Below are 19269 nucleotides of genomic sequence, written 5' to 3' on the forward strand. Positions count from 1 at the left end.
GCTTTGTGCGAGCCCGGGCGATAGCATCGGCGGCGGCTGGAGGAGGAGCGGCCGGAGACGCGTGCAAGCCCGCCCGGCAGCCGGGGCAGGTGGGAAGCCCGCGCGGGAGCCGAGCCGACGCGAGCCGGAGACGCCGCAGCCGAGTCCGAGCGGAGCCCGGGCGGAGCCCAGGAGCCTTCGCTCGCGGGCGGCCCGTGGGCGGCAGCCGAAGCGGGGCGGGCGCCGGCGGGGCGGCCCCCCAGTAAGATGTGCGCAGCGCCGCGGGGCGCCCCCCACTCGCAGAGGCGCTCGGGAGCCGGGCGGCTGGGCCAGGCGGCGCCTCGGGGGCTGCTGCGCGCCCGCGCCTAGAGCTGCCGCCCCAGGGAGCCCGCCACGGCCGCGCCCCGGGCACGCTCGGTGGCGCCCAACGATGACCGCTCCCTGGCGGCGCCTCCGGAGTCTGGTTTGGGAATACTGGGCCGGGTTCCTCGTGTGCGCCTTCTGGATCCCAGACTCGCGCGGGATGCCCCACGTCATCCGGATCGGTAAGGGCTCCCCTAGAGCCGGGGGTCTCTGCGCGCTCGGGTGGGGACGGGAATTGGGGGGTTAGTGGTGCTCTGAACGTGATCCGAAAGATTGTCCCAACCTCCCTCTAGGCTGCAGGGCTCGGGTGTCTGCTGGGAGCTCTTGGCGGGGAGGACAAAGTTCCAAAGCTCGGGTCGCCGGGCCTTCCTTACGGGGAGGAGGCAACTGGGCCGCTGTGGCGAGGGGACCTGGGTACGCTCTGGGGAGGGCGACGCAGTGGAGTGTGGCGAAGGTTCTAGCCCTAAGCCAGCGCCTCGGGGGAATTTCGCCGCGACTGTCAGCAAGGATGGCCGCAGACCTAGTTCTGGGACTGGCTTCTGCGCAGAGTGGGAGCCCTGGGGAAGGCGCCAACTTCTCTCCCCTCACGGGCACCTCTCTGGACCTTGGGAGCAGGCACGGGCAGGGGGTACAGGGGATGGATTCGCCGGACTAGGATTGCGGATTTCCTTGCCCCTAGCTGGCCCAGGCACGGGGCAGGAGAGGGGCAGTCCCCCGCTTGTCGCGAGAGCGGGTCCCCCAGGCCCAGGCCTCTTTGGACGAGGAGTAACAGAGTCTGGGAAAAGGAAGCGCAGAAGGAAGCCCAGCGCAGCCAGGGACGGCGGCCGAGGGTTGCGAGTGGCTTTTAAAGTTAGCCGAAATCCCTCCGCAGCTGGCGGCGGCTGGCGGTCTGCGCGCGGCTTTTTGGGGCTCTGGCTTCTCCGATTCTCTCACCGCTGCAGATTTCTTACTCTGGGCTTTAACTTTGTTGTGGCCGCCGGAGGCACCCTGCGCGGCAGCGCTCAGGACTGGGCGGGAGCCCACGCGAGGCCCTAGCCCACTCACTGCGCAGGACTGAGCCAGGCTGGGCTACCCAGGAGGAGCCTCGGCTACCGCGGGCCGCCCGTGCCAGACCGGAGACCCGGGCAGCTTGAGTTCGTGAGACACCAACATCTGGTGCGCAGCCAACGGAGCTCTACCCAGACAGAGCCACCTTCCTCCTCCTCTGGGGCTCTCTTCCAGGAGCCGTCTTTGCTCCTGCAAGAGCGGACTTTGGGTGGCCGGCGGTGTGATGATGCAGGGAACTCTGGCTAGGCTTGGTTATATGTACTTGAGGTTTTTCCTAGGAGGCAATCCTCTCGCGCTCTCTCTCCCTGGAGCCACGTCCTCTTGAACTCAGCTTCAGAATGGGGGCAGAAAACGATGCTCAGATCTGCAGATGTTGAGGTCTTGCACTGCATGCCTACAATCCGATCCCGGACCAGGATGGGCATGCATAACACCCTGAGGCGAGTAGGCGAGGCACCTGTGGGGAATCTGGGGACAGCCCTCACAGTCAAGTTTAACCCTTTGAAGTCCAGGTTTCTCTGGGCTGCCAAGAATGTTTCCTGTCTCTATTACTGCCCCGGTACTGGCTTGGTCACCTTTCTAGCTAATCTTTTAGTAGTGGGCCACTGCTTTTTTTATTTCCTCTCTCAGTCCTTGTGATTTTTAGGGGGCCTTCATGGTAGAGTGTCCTTGAGATAGAAAGGGAACCTCAAAGGGTGTTGTGCTCCCCACCCCACCCCCCGTGCTTTGCAGATCTATATTCCCTGGTCTTCCCCCTCCAGAGGGTGGGATGGGTGTGTTTCCAGCCCAGTTTCAGGAATGGAAATCTTTGGAGGCCGAGAGAGACAGGAACAGGTTAACCACAGCCTCAGAGGTACGGGCTGCAAATGGGCAGGGTAACTGGTCCTCCCTTGCCCTTGTCGCTGGGACAGTATATAGGAAGAACACATTCCAAACCTCTGTCCCTTTCTTGGGTCACAGTGTAATAACGCAGTTAAGGATGATAGAGCCCCCTCTCATCTAATCTTCTTCATATTAAGCCCCAGGATTAATTAGCGTGTCGGCCCAGGCCATTTATATCCAAGAGCCCTGCCCTATTTGACTCCCAGCCCGAAGACTGGGGTGCTGTATTGATGCCAAACGTGACTACTGGAGCAGGGCCAGCTTTGGGTGGAGGATGGGAAGGATCTGAGGCCTCTGGGCTTCTTTGGAGCTGCCTGGGGAGCTTAGCTTCTGTCCTTCCAGAGCTTGAAGTTGAACCTCAGCTGGAGGCAGAGCACTGGACAGCGGGAAGCAAAGAGCGAGCCAGGGAAGAGGAGGGGAGGGAGGTCACGCTGCAACCTAAAGATACTGCCTTGGCTAGAGTGGATGCTGACCGTCTCTCTGTTCCCATCTCTGGGATCTGAGGCCTCTTGGCTGGGGCTGCAGGGATCGAGGCCCTGGAAACTGAGCTTCTCTGAAGCATGCCGGGTGCTTCTGCTGGAGCTGCTGGAGCTTGAAGCCCGAATCCCTTCTCCAGCAGCCAGGCGTCGTCGCTGAGCACAGGACCAGAGAGGGTTTACCTGCAGGTGCAAGCTGTGCTCTCCGGCCTGGGGAGTGTGTTCCCCGCCCCTTCTCTTTGTGCCTCTTTTAGGGACTGAGATTCCCTCTTAGACAAGGAGACGGATAGCTCAGCAGTGTGACAGAGTGTTCAAACAATCTGCCTTGAATAGATGAATTGCACTGCTCTGTCTTTTTGTAATTGTGTCTATCAGAGGGAGAGGTCAAGACATTGATTGCTTGGATGGTTTGCAAGTAACAAAGAAGAGTGAGGGAGAGAGAGAGAGTAATTGGATTGTAGTCTGCAGGGGAAAAATGATCATTGATTATTTTATATGAATATGTGGAAGATGTATTCTGTGTGTGATTATCAAGGGCTGCCATTGAAGGCTTGCGAGACATATTGTTCTGCATTTTACTATTATTGTCATCGCTGTTGTTGTTTGGATGGATCCAGGTCTTAACTTAGGATAAGCAGTTAGACTCAGGGTCTTCTCGGCTAAATAGGACTTAGTGATCTTCCATGGGGATTTGGATTTATGGGTTCTTAATCTCCAAGCTGAAGAGGAGGGGCCGTGGGCACAGAGTCTTGGGTTTCCTGGTCTTTCTGCTCTTAATGAACTGGATCACTTTGATATAATTCTATTCCTCTTCCCTCCTTGGCCTCCCCATAGTACACAGTTCGGTTGACATCCTAATCGTGGTGTTCAAGTTCCCTTTAGAGTGGACTGCCAGGAAATGGTGGTCATCAATGTAGGTCTCCTGCTTAGATCTTTCCTAGGACTACAGACATACCGTAGGATTGGGGGCCGCTCGGAATCTGAAAAGGAGCCAGGCAGTGGTGACCAGCAGCTGGGGAAGCCTGGAGAGTCTTTCTTTGTGTGTGTGTGTGTGTGTGTGTGTGTGTGTGTGTGTGTGTGTGTGTGTGATGAGAAGCTCGGTGGCTGGTCTTGATCTCTGGCCAGCCAGTGGGGGGATTCGAAGCCAAATGACTGCAGAGACATAAAGCAGGTGTAAGGGGGTGGGAGGGAAGGGCGCGCCCAGCTCTGCGTTCTTGGAGCCTCCACAGACAGGGCAGAGCTAAGCCGTTTCCGAATGTGCAGGGGTCCAGCAGCCCTTCTCGGGGCAATGGGACCCCCTCCCATGTGCCCCTTCTCTGATCAGATCATCCACATTGTCCCAAACACTCTTCTCTTGAGTTTGAGAGTCACTGCGTGTGGAACAATGAGGAATTCTCCTGACTGGCGATGTGCGGAGACGTTGCACCTTGTAGGAACAGACAGCCGCTGAATGAAGATCAATAGGGTTTTCCCCCCTAGAAGTAAATAGCTTCAGACAAAACCTGGGAGTGGCCTGAGGGGCCTTAGAAAGCATTAACTTGAGGAATTTCTGTTTCACTTTCCAGCCCAGCTGCTCCTGTCAGCCCAGGCTTCCCTCCTTCTCCAGCTGGAGTTTAATTCCCCCTCCATGCTCGCACTGTGTCACCGAACCGGTCTTTTGGCATCAGGATGTCCTGGGCTTTTTAGGTTCGTGTGGGTTGAGCCAGGCTGGGCTAAGCTCTTCCAAGGTCGTGGGTATCCCCCATGTGGCTTTGTAGGATGGGCCGAGTCACAGGAGGTTTTCGAGAGGTCGCTCTAGGCTCCTCACCCTTACAAAAATACTGGAGTCCTTGGCTCCCTTTAGCATATTTTGTGACCCTGCCCCCAACTGTGAGCCTCTTAGGGGGCCCCAGTGATCGCACAGGCACAGGGTTCCAGCCTTGGGAAGTAGAGTATCCTGCAGAGACAGAACTACCGCTCCTCAGGGGACAAGGCCTAGGAAGGGAAGCTGCAGGTTTCCGAGGGAGAGATCTGTGCTTTGTGGCTAGGGCTGGTAATAATGCACTAGAGGCAAGGCCTCCCTATCCTCTCATGGTCAGTTGCCCCCTCTCCCTTCTACAGCTGCCACCTGAGCCCGGTCATCCTTGCTCAGGACCCGCTAGAGGCGCCTGAGCTCTGATCCTACACTGGGTCATGTAAAAGTGGGTAGGGGGATGGGAGTCCTCAGGATCTGCCTGACAACAGAGAACTGACATCCCAGAATAAGGCCCATCTCTGGAGCCTGCAAACCGAAGACCCTGGTGTATATCCTCTGGAGGCTAGAGAGGTGGAGCCCGGGGAACGTAGAGTCCTCCAGAGGGCCAGACAGAGCTGGCGCCTTGGCCTTGGCCTTGGCTGGGAGTGCTCTGCTTCCAGGTGCTGGTTCTACAGCGGCAGCACCAGAGGGCAGTGTGTCTGTGCTCGGATGGCCACCGAGTCTCCAGCCTGGGGCCCCACTGAGTCTGGAGCGTAATCAAAATAATAAAGCAGCCACCATACCATGGCCATAGTTTATTGAGCACTTAATAGCTGCCAAGCTGTTTGGAGTGCTTTCCAAACAATGACAAGTAGCAGGGAGATAGTAGGTGCTCAATAAATGTAGCTGCAGCAGCGTTTCCCTCCATTATCTGATTGAGTTTCTACAATGCTGCTGGTGCCGCTCCCCCCATTTTGCAGACAAAGCAACCAAGCTAGGTGAACTCGCTTGCCCAGAAACGCAGGGCTAGTGCTTAGTAGATACCAGGACTCGAACTGCAGTCAGATAGACTCCAGATCTGGTACCTGGAGTTGGCTGTGTAGTTTGAAGATAGCGATCTTTTATAAAGTGCTTAGATGCAGGTCCCCATGGCCACGGTTCTGGAAGCTGAACAAGAGCTAGCTGGGTGAGTCTGGGGCTCTGGCTCGCCTGGGATGGTTTCGGTGCCTTGTTCAGCCGCATCAGTATCAGGCTCACCTCCCTGAAGACGAATGGATGTCCAGGGAGACACACACTCATGTTTTTCTGTATTCCACTTGGCTTTGGCCTTTTGACTGTCCAGAGCTTTAATCCAAGCCCCAGATAAAGGCTGGATTCGTCTGTGATTGAGGCCAGTCTACTCAGAAATCCCTCTGCTTCCCGGGAGTTTCCCAGGATATCCTCAAAGACTGGGAAAGCTTTGAGCCCTGAGGGGGGGCCCCTGTGTGTTTCGCACCTCCAGCCTCTGTCATCCCTAAGCTGTCTTTGTTCTTTCTCCCCTGCCTCACCTCCCGTTTCCTACCCCATCTCATCCCCTCCCGGCTCCATCATCTCTCCCAGCTACTGATGGTTTTTATGTTGTTCTATTTTTAAGCAGGAGTCACATGCCCATCTTCTAAATGGAGCCTATCTGGTTTGGAACCGAGATTGGTGGGCAACGCACAGGGCATAGTGGTTGCCGTCAGCAACTGCCACTCTGCTAGTGAATGGAGGAGCTGTGTAACCTACTGCAGCGGTGACACATTCAAGAGTGGCTCGAGAGGGGTCCTCACACTGTCCTTGTCCAGCTTCCCCTTCTGCAAAGCAGGGAGATGTAGAATGCCTGTCTCTCAGAGTCAGATAATCGTGATGTCCTTTCGAAAGGCGTACGGTCCGATGATCAACATCACATCTTTGCTATTATTCCTTTATAGTCAGAGACCAGTTCAGAGACTGGAGTACGGGCGAAGCTCCCCAGCTGTCAGGGTTTAAGGACGCTCCCAAAAGATGAGGACTTTGAGCAGGCCTCAGAGATGTAACAATGAATGCCTCCTTAAATCCAGCCCCGCCCCCTTCTTCTGGGTGAGCTTCAGGTTCCCAGGTTCTAGGATTTAGAGTTGCTTAGCTGCTAGACACCATCCTAACCAATGGGGCTTGGAGAGGTGAGGCGGTAGGAGGGGCCAGGGGACTGGAGTTGAAGGCAACAGGCTGTTTGATTTTGTTGATCTTCCCTTTCAACACATTTTACAGCTTTGCGGCCTCAAAGCCCTCTGTGCCACCCTTCCCCCAACCGACTTTGGTCTGTTTCTTGGAATTACTTCCAGAGTCCAGACTGTCCCTCCTGCTGGCATTTCCTTCTCCTCACAGCCCAGTCCCAGCACACGTTCCTGGGTTGCTGGCTCTGCTTCTGTGGACCTTTAAGATCCCTGTTGCTAGTGTTTTTGACCTTGACTGTGGTTAGGTGCGGATAGATGGGTGTGGGCCTTCTCTAATGCTTGTGATTCTGCCATCTGCTTTAGAGAAGGATCTGCCCAAGGTTGCCCACGGCCACCTTTCCCACATCACTGCCAAAGTTTATCTTCTGAAGTATTCTATGGATAATAAGCTAGTTTTTTTTTCTTTATGTTTTTCCGCATAGAAGCCAGCCTGGGCCTCCCATGTCATGTCTGAGTTTACTTATGGTATTTTTTTTTCTTGGCACCTCCAAATAACGGTGTCTGGGTTTGACGAGATATAGCTGATTGGCGTTTCAGTGTGAATCTACTCCTGTGTGTGCGCGCTTGTGGCACGACCCGGGCTGAGTCACTTCCCCTCTGAGCCTCTGTCTCCTCTTTAGTGAGAGTCTAGCCTTTTCCTTTTGACCTACAAACATTATGTATGGCTGGGCCTTATAGTACCACCTTCACAGGGCTGTGGTGTGGATTAAAGGTGATAACATGTGTGAATCTCTTTGTACAAAGCCTAACGTTTAATAACCGAGGAGGAGGAGGAAGGTTCCCCGGGGGTGGAAGCCGTGTCTCTGCCATCAGACTTGGCTCTGAAGCTCACGCTCGGGGCTTTGTGCTCCGTGCAGCTCCCTACGTGTTTTGCTCACTGCATGCATACCCAGTGTTGCCCAATGTGGACTGGGCAAGTCCAGTCGCTGTGCCCATTACAAGGGCAAGAGAGGAGCCCCTCCTAGGACACTCCTGGACTGTTATTTATCGCACACCTGCAGCCCGGGGCGCTGCGTTTGCATTTGCAGCAGTTTTAATTGAAATGCTTTTTTAAAAGCCTGTGCTCGGAGCTGGGAAGACCCAGGGGATGCGGATGGGATGCTCTTGAGGGATTAGTCTGAGGAATTCTGGTCAGCCAGCCCTTCTTTTGGTTCTTTTTTTCGGAGCTGGGGACCGAACCCAGGGCCTTGCGCTTCCTAGGTAAGCGCTCTACCACTGAGCTGAATCCCCAGCCCCCAGCCAGCCCTTCTTAAATAGGGTGTTCAATGTTTGTTTCTTGGATGGGTCAGTAGAGATGGGAGGTGGTCTGAGGCTGAGTCAGAAGGACAGACATTGTGATGCCAGGTAATGAAGGCAAAAGCTGGGGAGGGAGTCCTTGTGGCCGATGTGAGGATAGGAGATAATGAACCCAGTAGGACTGGGGGTGGGGTGGGGTGGGGTGGGGGCGTGTCAAGCCTCTACTCCAGATCCTTTGGTGCTGTACTGAATGGTGGTTAAGGAAGGCAGAGGGAAAAGGAACGAAGTGCTGAGATTCCTGTTTGTGTCAAGAGGGTTCCAGTCCATAGGAGACAATTAAGTCCCCTGCTATTCAACACAGGCTGCTGGTAGAAGGGGTTTTATAGAGTTCTCAGAAAAACTGCAGGAACGAGCTCTTTAAATATGGCCACGCCAGGGACCTCTGCAAAGCCTCCCTGCCTCTGCTTTGCAGAACTGAATGCGCTATTCCTAAGAGCTGCCCAATTGGGCGGAAAAGCGGGAGCGGAAAGCCAAGGACTTCCCAGGACTCCAAGCATCCCATTTCCTGTCTAAGGCCAAGAAGAATCAGGCTGCAGAGAGCTCCAGGGTCACTCTGGGCTTCTGGTTCTCCAGTATTAGCATTCATCAGAATCAGAGGGAACTCTTTAAAACACTGACTACCAGGACCCCAGCCCCCCATCAGGGGGCTGCCATCAGGGGGTCAGGGGTAAGGCCTATGGATTTGCTAAAGAAGGTGCTGCAGGCCTGAGATCTGTGCCCTCCCTTTCCTCCCTCCCTCCCCCTTTCCTCCCTCCTTTCCTCCCTTCCTCCTCCCTTCCCCTCCCTCTCCTTCTCTCCTTCCCTCCCTCCCTCCCACCCTCTACCCCTCCCCCCTTCCTCTGGCCACCTGCTTCACTTGCTTGCTTTCTTCCTTGTTTTGAGTCAGTGTCTCACTTTAAAGCATTGGCTAACCTGGCTTCAAATTCCCTAATATCCTTTTGCCTCAGCCTCCGGAGTGCTAGGATGATGGAGAGCCATCATGTCCACCTTGGTTGTCAGCCTTTGAGAGACCACTGTCACGACACGGTGGAGGATTTCCTTTAGTCCATCTCTACCTGAATACCAGAGCCTCTCTCCAGTCTCAGGGAGCCTGCTGCTTCTAGGGTCCACCCATTCTTTAGTGCCATGTTGGCTGCAGACACCCCTCCTTCAGAAGCTGTAACACATCTGCCTGCAGTTCTGAGGAGGTGATGGGAGCCTGTCTCGGGAACAGTAACTCCAGCATCCAGCTCTCTGGCCCTAAAATCCCTTCCTTCCTGCCTGTGTGAATTTGGATGACTCACTTCTCACAGTCTAGAGTCCCTTACCTGGAATCTTATGGGAACAGTAGCTTTCACACCATAGGATTTTGTGAGAACCAGCTGGCCTGGCGACCTCGTGGGTGCACGCACGCACGCACGCACGCACGCACGTGTGTCAAAACAACAACAAGGACAGCATAAACTTTTTCTATTGAGTACTGTGAATAAGTTTACAGGTTCTTGAGTCCAACAGACTACCCTTAAAGCCCATCTCTGTGATTTTCCCACCTGTGTGATCTTGGGCAAATGGTTTCATATTTCAAAATACTATTCACAATGATCATACCCATCTCCCAGCATCTGATAAAGATTGGGTTAATGCACAGGAAGTGCTTAGAAATCCCCATACAGGCATTCAGTAGCTTCTCCCTGTTGCTCTTGCCATTAGATCACCTTGAACCTAATGGAGGTGCACTCCCTGTCGTATCCTGACGAATATAAAAGATTTTTTTTTTGTCCCGAAGGCGGCCAGCTCCACCAGTACAGTCTGCCATTGTACCAACTGTTTTTCAAGATCAGTAGGATTGAAATCAGATCCACCTCCCTGGATCTTAGCCTTGGCAGCTCCCGGTTATTTCAGGTATTTGAGAAGCCATGTCTCTTTATTACGCTGCTAGCAAACCACATTGATGGTCTCCTGAGATCGTGGGGTCTGTTTCTTCTTTTGATACACGGTCTCACCATATAGCTCAGGCTGGCCTTGAACTCCTAGAGATCCACCTGCCTCTGCCTCCAGATCAAAGGTATGTGCTACGGCATCCAGAATTCACTGCTAGTCCATGGCCTCTCTCATGCTCAAGGCAGGGCCTGTCATTGACCTCCTGCTTTAGAGTCTTTCTGTGTTTTTTTCTTTCTTTCTTGTTGGTGAACCACCCAGGCCTGTTCCCACAACTCCCTTCTCAGAAAGTGGCTACAGATGTCAACATCCCCTTCCGCTATGGGGTCTGTAGAGATGAATTACAGCTAGGGACCCCTGTTCAGAGAGCTAAAGCTTTGGGGGGACTGCCTAATAAGTTGTGTAGCATGCTTCATGCCATCAGACTTGGAAAGGAAGGCCAGTGTCTCTGGACTCAGGCGTGACCCATCCTCCTTTCACATCTTCTCTGCCTCTCCAGTAAATGCTTGAGGCTTCCCAGGATTCTCAGCTTCTCCACTCTTTTTTTTTTTTTAAAGACTTTTATTTTATTTTATATGAGTGCACTGTCACTGTCTTCAGACACACCAGAAGAGAGCATCAGATCCCATTTCAGATGGTTGTGAGCCACCATGTGGTTGCTGGGAATTGAACTCAGGACCTCTGGAAGAGCAGTCAGTGCTCTTAACCACTGAGCCGTCTCTCCAGCCCTGCTTCTCCACTCTCACCCCTGACGTCTGCCCTGCTTTTCTCTCTGGCCAGCTTCTATTCAAACTCACCTCTCTGCCAACATGTCTCTTCCTCCAGGAAGCCTTTCTTGCCCTCCACTGACTTCTGCAAGTCCCCAGAGCCTCCTTTCACTGTGCTGTGTAAAGTGGCTGTGTTGTTCTCAGTCGCTGTGGAGATAATGAGCACAAGGTGGACATGGGGCACTCTCGGCTGTACTCTGTTTCCAGCACAGTTTGTGCTTGGCCCATCATAGAAGATGAGTAAATAGACCCGTCCATGGAGATGGTCATGTGGACAGAAGGCCACCTAACTGCCTTGTCATTCAGTTCAATGCCTTTCCTGTCTCATCCCAGAGGATTTAATGAGCAACCTGCAGGGTATTTGTGAGGCCTCTGGTATTCTCCCAACACTCAGGTTGGTCTCCTCTATATCGAGACCTTCGCTGTCCAGTCTACTGGGTTACACCGGAGTGGCTGGGGTCAGTGAACCCTTCCTTTCCAAGTCTAGGATTAAACAGACATTCATACATTGTCTGATTTCTATCCTGATGGCTCTCCCCTTGAGAGAATCACAGCTGTCCATTTCCAGAAGAGGGTGAGGATGCAGTCTCGACCCCTTTGCCTTTCTGGCCTCACCTCTCTCCTCCCCACTTGCCCCTCAGCATCTTTGCTTGTCTCTTGGGAGCCGGTCTAAGGATATGAACCTGTGTTGTCTGGTCCTTAACAGTCCGATCACTGAGGATGGCTGTCAGGCAGAGTTACGGCTGAGCCCACTCGCACCTCTCCCAGTCTCCCCTCTTTACCACCTCTCTGGATCCTGCTGGGATGTGTAGACAACAGACTGACAGCTGAGGGGTAACACAGAGGTTAGCTGTCATCCTGGAGACTCAGGATGTGCATCATTCTTCTTGAGCGCTTTAAGCGTGCGGATGTGTATACACGGACTGTATACTTGCCAGAGATGTCCCAGGGGGGTTGCTTCTGTAGAATTAGCTTACCAAGTGGAGGCTTGGCAGCTGCTCCTTGTCCAAAGTCCTAAGAGTGACAGCAGTCTTTCCTGATCACTAGGGAAACAGCACTTTGGTGATGGTCTCCCTTCTTGAGTGTCTAGATGACCTGTCTGCAACCACGGTGTAGCTGCGAGCGATATGAGTTCATGACATTAACCCCGCCCCATGCCCTTCACAGACATAGCAGAAAGGAACAGCCCCCTTCTAGATAGAGCTAGGCCCAGCATTTTCTCACATCCTTCCATAGGGAAACAGGCGACACTTCATGAGCAGCGAGAGAGAGCCTGTTGCTGACCAGGCCATTTTTCCTCCAGTTTAATAGAGGTGACAGCCGTCTATTTTAGATGTCTCGTAACATCGAATCCGTAAATAAAATATGGGGGAGCTCATATTCAGGTTAAACTGAATTACAGCTGATCCCTGGGGAGCGAGGGTTAGTGAAGCCTCCGTCGGGAGACTGAATCCCTTCCTTCTTTTAAAAGAAGTAGAGTCTGCGTCTTCCAAATGATTCTGGGAAGGCCTTTTTATATGGAGGAGACTAGGTCATAGTGTTTGATGCTGCCAGGGTCTATGGAAGAACCAGAACACCAGTGGAGGCATGGCCAGTGTTGGGATGCTACACATAAGGGTATTGAAGACACGAGAAGCGACCTGTTCTATGCTTCTTGGAGAGCTGTGTTGAGCCGAGGCTGAAGCATCAACCCCTAGTACTGACCTCTGCACAGAGAGAGAATACAGATTGGGTCTGTATGTGTTGATAAAGCTCCTCCCAGATAACAGCCCTGTTAGGAGGGTCGCCCAGGACTCCCTGTGTTCAGCACCATGGAGAGCAGCCTGTTTCTGGCATAGGGCACTTAACTCTGGTTCTAGGGCTCCTCTTTCCAGTTCTGGTATAGCCATTCTAAACAGGTCTTCTGCCTTCTGTGGCGGGTCCCCTAGGCCTCTGCTGTTCACATGCAGGACAGCTGTTTTTCAGAATCCCACAGCTGCTGAGGAAATGCTGGGAATTTTGTTAGAGTCCAGTAACTCACGGTTAAGGAAGATGCAGCCGCTGGGTAGATTTCTCCTCGTTTCCCCTTCCACATAAACCGTTCTTAAATCTTTGGCGCCCATGTATAGCGTGTCTGCTAGGGAGTGGGAGCAGATGACAAAACGCATGAACATCTGCCTGTCAGATATTACACCTGATACCACGAGTCTCTGCCTGGCCTGCCGGCATCATCTTTCACATTGCATTTGGTAAGTGGGCTTCCGTAATGTAGTTTTATCCTGCTAAATGTGATTTCTTAAACGTGTTTTCTGTGTTATTGTTTCCTGAGCCGTGGAGCCCCGCACACCTGTAATAGAACCTTATTTTCTGCTAATAAATAAAATTACTATTCATTCAGGTGATGGGAAACCAGTGTGTCACAGCTTTGCGGCATTCCCTCAAAGAGCTCCTGCTCCAGGTGCATCCTCACCTAGATGTGTCGGAGGAACCTGGTGACAGGGCTGGGTATGGCAGAGCCAATCCTAGACAAGAAGCAGTGGGAGAGGATCACACATCTCAGAGGGAGGGGCATGGGGGAGTCTTTGTCAATCATCAGGGGACCAAGAATTGACTGGGAACATTTGCATTAGAACCCAAAGAGACAAAGAAGACCACACATGTCAGAATAACAGAGGACTTGCCATTTGGGCTCTTGGGACATCCGAGGCAAAATGGCCTCAGAAGCCTACAACAGATAGAAAGACCTAGAACATGCAGTGTGAGGGTGGATTGTGGCAGCCTCGGTTACAGCTGCTTTGGGGACTCTGGCTTGAAAAAACGTCAGAATGAAGGGGTTGGGGAATTTTTTTTTCTTCCTTTAAGAAAGCAGAAGGAAAAAAACCCTGCTTTGGAAATGTGGCTATTTTTATGCTGTTTGTAATTTTGTGTTTATTTCCTGTCCTTTTCACATGGGTTCTGGGCTGACTCATTGATTCACCAAACATTAGTGGAGCGCCCACTCTGTGTCGAAGAGCACAGACAGGCAACAGCAGGGGTGGGGTGCAGCTGCATCCTGGGCTGGGGAGCATTTCAGGGTCTTCGTGGGAGATACAGGTAGTGATAAGAATGTGGTCCCTCACACTGAGGCGTGGACAGCCTGCATCAAAGCCCTGTGCTTGGAGCTTCCTTGTTTTTCTATCTTCTGGGGGAAAGTAATGAAGCCCAGAGAGGCTCAGAGCTGGGCTCCTTGTCCCAGGGCAGACATGGGAGAGAAGCCCATCTTTCTCGGCTCCTCTTTGCTTCTGCCCTCCTGGCTTCCCTTGCCCCTTCCAGATAATATTTTTTCAATTTGTTTTTTGTCAGGAATTCTCATGCCCCATCCTCCAGCCCCCTCCAGTCCCCTTCAGCCCCTTCAAGCTCCCTCCATTCCCTCCAGTCTCCTCCAGCCTCCTCCAGCCCCCTGCAGCCCCCTCCAGCCTCCTCTAATTAGAGATTCATTTTTTTCCTTTCCCTAGACAGAATTCTAACTTTACTAGAAGGGAAGAGATTATGTGTGTGTGTGTGTGTGTGTGTGTGTGTGTGTGAGAGAGAGAGAGAGAGAGAGAGAGAGAGAGAGAGAGAGAGAGAGAGAGAGAGCTCACCTATGCAAGAGTGAACCTGCAGAGTGGCCTTTTGACTAGACAGTCTGGCCAGCAAGACCCTGGGGGCTGCTTGTCTCCACCTCCCAGCACTGGATTGCAGATGTTTGTAGCCACAACTGGCTTTTACACGGGTACCAGGGATTTGAACTCGGGTCTTCATGATTATGTAATACTTTACCTACTGAGTCGTTTCCCAAGCCCCCAGCATCCACTTTTTGAGTGTCCAAGGGATGGGATTCTCTGTTACTTCTAGTTTATCTGCATTCTTCCTGTTGCAAGTAAATAAAGCTCTCTGGTTCAGGGCATGGCCTGGCCTTTCCTTAGGGCATAGAAACCTCTCTAACTGGAGACTCATTTATTTCCACATCCTTTCTTTTTGGAGCTACAGCAAAGAAGCTCTCAGACAATTAAATTGAAATGGCTACATACTTTCCCTCACAGGGGTTTGGACAGATTTATAATATTTTCTTTTTTTAAAAATTGGCCCCTTTTTCATGGAGACAATGATTTATGGAATAATCAATTTCTTTATCTACCTAATACATTGGAGTGATCCGTCAGTTCAGGCATCAATCTCCCTGGGGCTGGGGAGGGCAGACGGTCTAACAGCCTGGCTCATCAGGCAAAGGGCAGCTTTTTCTGTGAGCTGTTTTGCTGCTGGTACTGGCCAGGGAGCCTGAGGACAGCCTGAGCCTCTGGTAAACTCCTCTTCCAACTCAGAGGTAGTGCTTTCTTCATATCAGTCTCTGCCACCCGAGGGGAATAGGGTACAGTGTGTGCTGTACCCATTACACAGCTTTGGAGACTGAGTACCTGGATCATGCCAAGGAAATGGATGGCTCAGCTGGGAGAACTCTTGCCTTGCAAGCATGACGACCTGAGGTTGATTCCCAGAACCCACATAGACAGTGCCAGGTGCCACTGTGCACACATGTCATTCCAGTGCTGAGGAGGTGACAAGGGTCTCTGAGCTCACTGGCTAGTCAGCCTATTCAACCTATTGAATTCCAGGACGGTGAGAGACCCTGGAGATAAACTGTCCCAAAGAACGTGTGTGACATTCCTAAGGATGACATCTGAAATTGCTGTTCTCTGATGTCCATGCCCGTACACCTGCACACACATGCATGCATGCATGGACATGTATACATGCACGCGCGCGCGAGCACGCGCACACACACACATACACACACACACAGATATACACATATGAGGACAGGATCTTAAAGACATGAAGGCAAGAGGGCAAGAGGGACTGTCTATAGATTTCTAAGTTCAGGCTGGCGAAAGGATTCAGCCAGTGAGGTCATTTGCCACCAAGGAAGCCTTCCTGAGTCCAGTCCCCAGGACCCTCATGGTAGAAGGAGAGTTGACACCTACAAGTCATCTTCTGACCTCCACATGTGCACCCCACCCCAGTATAAATAAAAATGTAATGAACAAAATCTCTGAGGTCCGTAGCAAGTATGGGCTATGAGTATGGGATCTATAACAAGTATGGCTGGATAGGTCCCTGCAGGATTGAGACCAGTGGGTGCTGACCAGTATCAGCTAGTCTGTGTTTAGCGCTATTTGAAGATTCAGTAAACTGTCTTATGGGGTGGGTGGGCTTCCTGGAATGGAGACACACACAGCTTGGCTGATGACATCACAGAGGAGCCCGGGATTCTCTTGCTGTTGAAATCCTCAGTCTGCCCAGCTGTATGACTAAGGCTGCTGAGGACATCCAGGTTTTTCGAGTTCCTAGAAAAGACCAAGGCCGCGCCAGCTTACGCTAACCCCATGGAGGCCAAACTCTTGTGAGAAGGCGTTTGCCGAGGACACTCAGAACTCACACTCCCTTGCCTCCGCAGTTCATCTTGGTGACGCCGTCAGTGTCACGGGTCAGTGAGGGAACTGGTGGCTGTAGCCAGCTGGAAGTCTGGGAGATGTCGAAGAAGCGTACCGTACACCTCAGCATACTTGGCTCCCATCTCTGATGTGTGGAGCTTCCTTCTGTAGGAGCAGAGACTGGTGTCTGAGACAGAAGTCCTGAGGTCAGGCAGCAAATCATCAGAGCTGGAGTTTCATTCACAGGGTGGTGGCTCACAACAGGTGGCTTTAGTTTGTACTCACTGTGGGTCAGTCTTGTGCCAGGTACCAAGGTGATCAAGGCAGGTAGGATCTTTGTCCTTAGGAAGCTCATAGTCTGGCAGGAGAGAGAGAGGCAGACATCAAAGAACTTTCCAGAAGTAAAGTTTGGGATTGAGAAAATGGCATCCAAGTTGAGTCTCAAAGCAGCAAGAGAGGGCAGTTAGGGGAAAGTGGGGAGGAATGACGGAAAAGTTCTCAGTTAGCAGCTATAATGTGCTCAAATGCCCAAGGGCTGGCAGTGGTGTAAGCTGCCCTGGGTGAGACCACCAGCTTCGTAGGCAAGCTCGATTGAATACCAGCAGTTTCAAACATTTCAAACCAACATTGGAAACCTCCAGAAAGTCCAAGTGTGAGCACGGTGGTGTGGGCAAGTGTCCACCTGACCCTCCTGGAGGATGTTTGAGTGACAACAATGATTCTGGGATGGATCCTAAGGACACTGGGGAGCCATGAGGACTTTGTGAGGTAGAGAGACAGAACCAAACTCACATCTCTGAGACATCATCCTGGTGGCTGTGGGACATGACTTCAGTGGCAGCCTGAGGCTATTGGATGCTGCTTCAGAGGTCCAGGTGAGGAAGGAAATGCCATCTGTGGATGGATGAACCTGTTTTACAGAGCAAGCATCCTGATTCGCTGACTTGATCTCTTCCCATAGGCCTGACTGCCCCTTTTCCTTGGATCTATGTAGTGGATGCAGGCTGGGTATGTATGAGAGCCCTGGCCCTACTGAGAGCTCTATGTCTATGTCTCTAGGCATCCTCAGAACCTTGTGCATTATGAATGCCACTAGACCTTCAGCCCCATTCACAGCTCCATACTCTGAACTGAAAATTTACAATAAATTCTGTCCCCTACTGCCCAAGAACAAGCCCTGTAAAGATGTCATACTACCCATCTCACAGCTTTGACACAGCAACGGTGTGTCTGGCTACAAGCTGGGCCTGCCGTGTACCAGGGCCTTCCAATGACCTGGCAGGAAGGCCTGAGAAAGAAAGTGACGGGTCATTGTCTGGCTTGGCCCTTACCATCTTCTTGGGGTCTGGAGCTTGGGATGGATGAGGAGCCCTTCTGTATGCTGAGCATGGAGTGATCTCACGTCTCTTTAGCAGATGGAGCAGAGGAGAGAGATCACAGTCCACAGGGCAAGGACTCGTGGGGATGGGCTCTGTGAGCTGTCTGGACTGGGCTCTCTTCCTTTTCACTTTTAATTTCCAGATGGCTCTGTGAATACAGTCAAATGACGAATCCAGACAACAGCGACCCACTGACAACGGTGACCCATTGCTGACCTAGCACGTGCCAGGCACTGTGCTAAGAATGTTCCAGAGAGTCATGCCATGCTTGTAGCACCTTTAAGAGGTGGGATGCAGCCCTGCCTCATAATGAGGCTAACTCTTGCAGAGAGGGGCTGCTCACTCTGCCCACACAGAATGCTTTCCTGAGCACCACTGAGGCAGAAACTTGGTTACTTTTGAAGTAAAGCACTTTTACTTACTTCTTTGTTTAAATGTTGTTTTTAGTTCTAATGAGGACTTGTAGTTGGCCATATTACACGGGTGGGGACACGGTGCAATGTTCTGACACATTGTTGCTACTGTTACCTCCACCAAAAGATGTGGAAACTCCCTGGCCTGCCCTCCTGCCCTGCTTATCAGGGATGTTCAGAGGGGGGTGTGTGTGTGTGTGTGTGTGTGTGTGTGTGTGTGTGTGTGTGTGTGTGTGTGTGTGTGTGTGTGTGAATGTATCTTTTTCTTTAGTAAGAAGCTGGGTGAGTGGGTCTGTTCAGCACAAGCTGCATAAAAGGCTTTTCTTGACTCCTCAATGCCCCGGTGTGGTCGGAGCTGTGAGGAGGTAGGTTCACAGGTTCCTACTTTGGTTCCTACTGCCCATCCCTTTCTCCTGGTCTAGCTTGGCCCCCTTAGCAGTCCTCTCCGGACTCCCAGGTCACTTCATCCTAGAATCAATCCCAGTAGACCCTGGGAGAGCAGATACTGACCTTCTGGATTCTTCCTGATCCTTCTGGATTTCCAACTGAAGGTGTTCCATCCCAACCCCTCAGCCAGAGGGAGCATTGCTATGACCCCCTAGGAACCATTTCATTCCCAATGTGAACAGCTCTGCTGGGGTGCAGAGGTTCTAGCTCTGATGCTGTGCCCCTTGAGCACCCCACTTTCAGTGCTCTCTTCTGCTTCCTGTCAATCATTTCTCCCTCATACCGCAAGCCTAACAGAAGCCCCACCTGTTCTGGGAAGCCTGAATGGAAGCATCTCTCATTCCCAGTCCCCAAAGCTTCTCTGGAACCCTCCACCAGCTATTTTAGGAGCACTCATGGCTACTGAAGTTTTCTTCTGTCCCACTGGTCTTGCTGGAGGTCTTGTGGTCCTCTTTGCTTGCCTTAGGCTAGTTTTGTTTTAGGCTTTTAAAACGTTTTTTTTTTTTAAATTAAAACAAAGCAGCACACCCACTGTTTGTGGGGTCATTCAAGGAATGTGAACCTAATTGTGTGTGTGTGTGTGTCTGTCTGTCTGTCTGTCTGTCTGTTTTTATAGCTAATTTTTTTAAAATATGTGTCCCTCTGGTCAATTGAATTTTAATTGCATTAAACATTTATTTATCTATTTATTTATCTATTTATTTAATTTTTAATCATCTAACCTTCGGACACTGGAACTTGCCCATACCTTCTTTCTGCACATTCTCCAGCACCACAGTCCCCACCCTGTTTTCTAATCACCCCTCATGACAGGGTGCCGTGTCCTGCTTCGCAGACTTTCAGTGGAGTTCAGAGAGGAACGGAGTGTCTTGTGGACCTGTGTTTTTATTTCCAGGAGGATGCAAAGGACGAGACAGGACTGTTCC

At 52.0% G+C, this 19269-nt stretch overlaps 1 protein-coding gene and 1 long non-coding RNA gene across 3 annotated transcripts in view; both read left to right on the plus strand.

Moving 5' to 3' along the window:
• Positions 1-278: 278 nt before the first annotated feature.
• The window catches only part of Grik3 (glutamate ionotropic receptor kainate type subunit 3), a 217505-nt gene continuing 198514 nt past the window's right edge, over positions 279-19269 (plus strand). For both annotated transcript variants that reach the window (NM_181373.3, NM_001112716.1), the window contains 1 exon segment: positions 279-524. In NM_181373.3, coding sequence (NP_852038.2) covers positions 410-524 — 115 coding nt within the window. In that variant the 5' untranslated portion in view covers positions 279-409.
• On the plus strand, positions 15907-17904 carry LOC108351031 (uncharacterized). The gene is made up of 3 exons (XR_015620488.1): positions 15907-16979; positions 17066-17112; positions 17626-17904. It is a non-coding gene; the product is annotated as an uncharacterized LOC108351031 (long non-coding RNA).

The sequence above is a fragment of the Rattus norvegicus genome, chromosome 5 (genome assembly GCF_021556685.1).
Source record: "Rattus norvegicus strain SHRSP/BbbUtx chromosome 5, alternate assembly SHRSP_T2T, whole genome shotgun sequence".
Classification (NCBI taxonomy): Eukaryota; Metazoa; Chordata; class Mammalia; order Rodentia; family Muridae; genus Rattus; species Rattus norvegicus.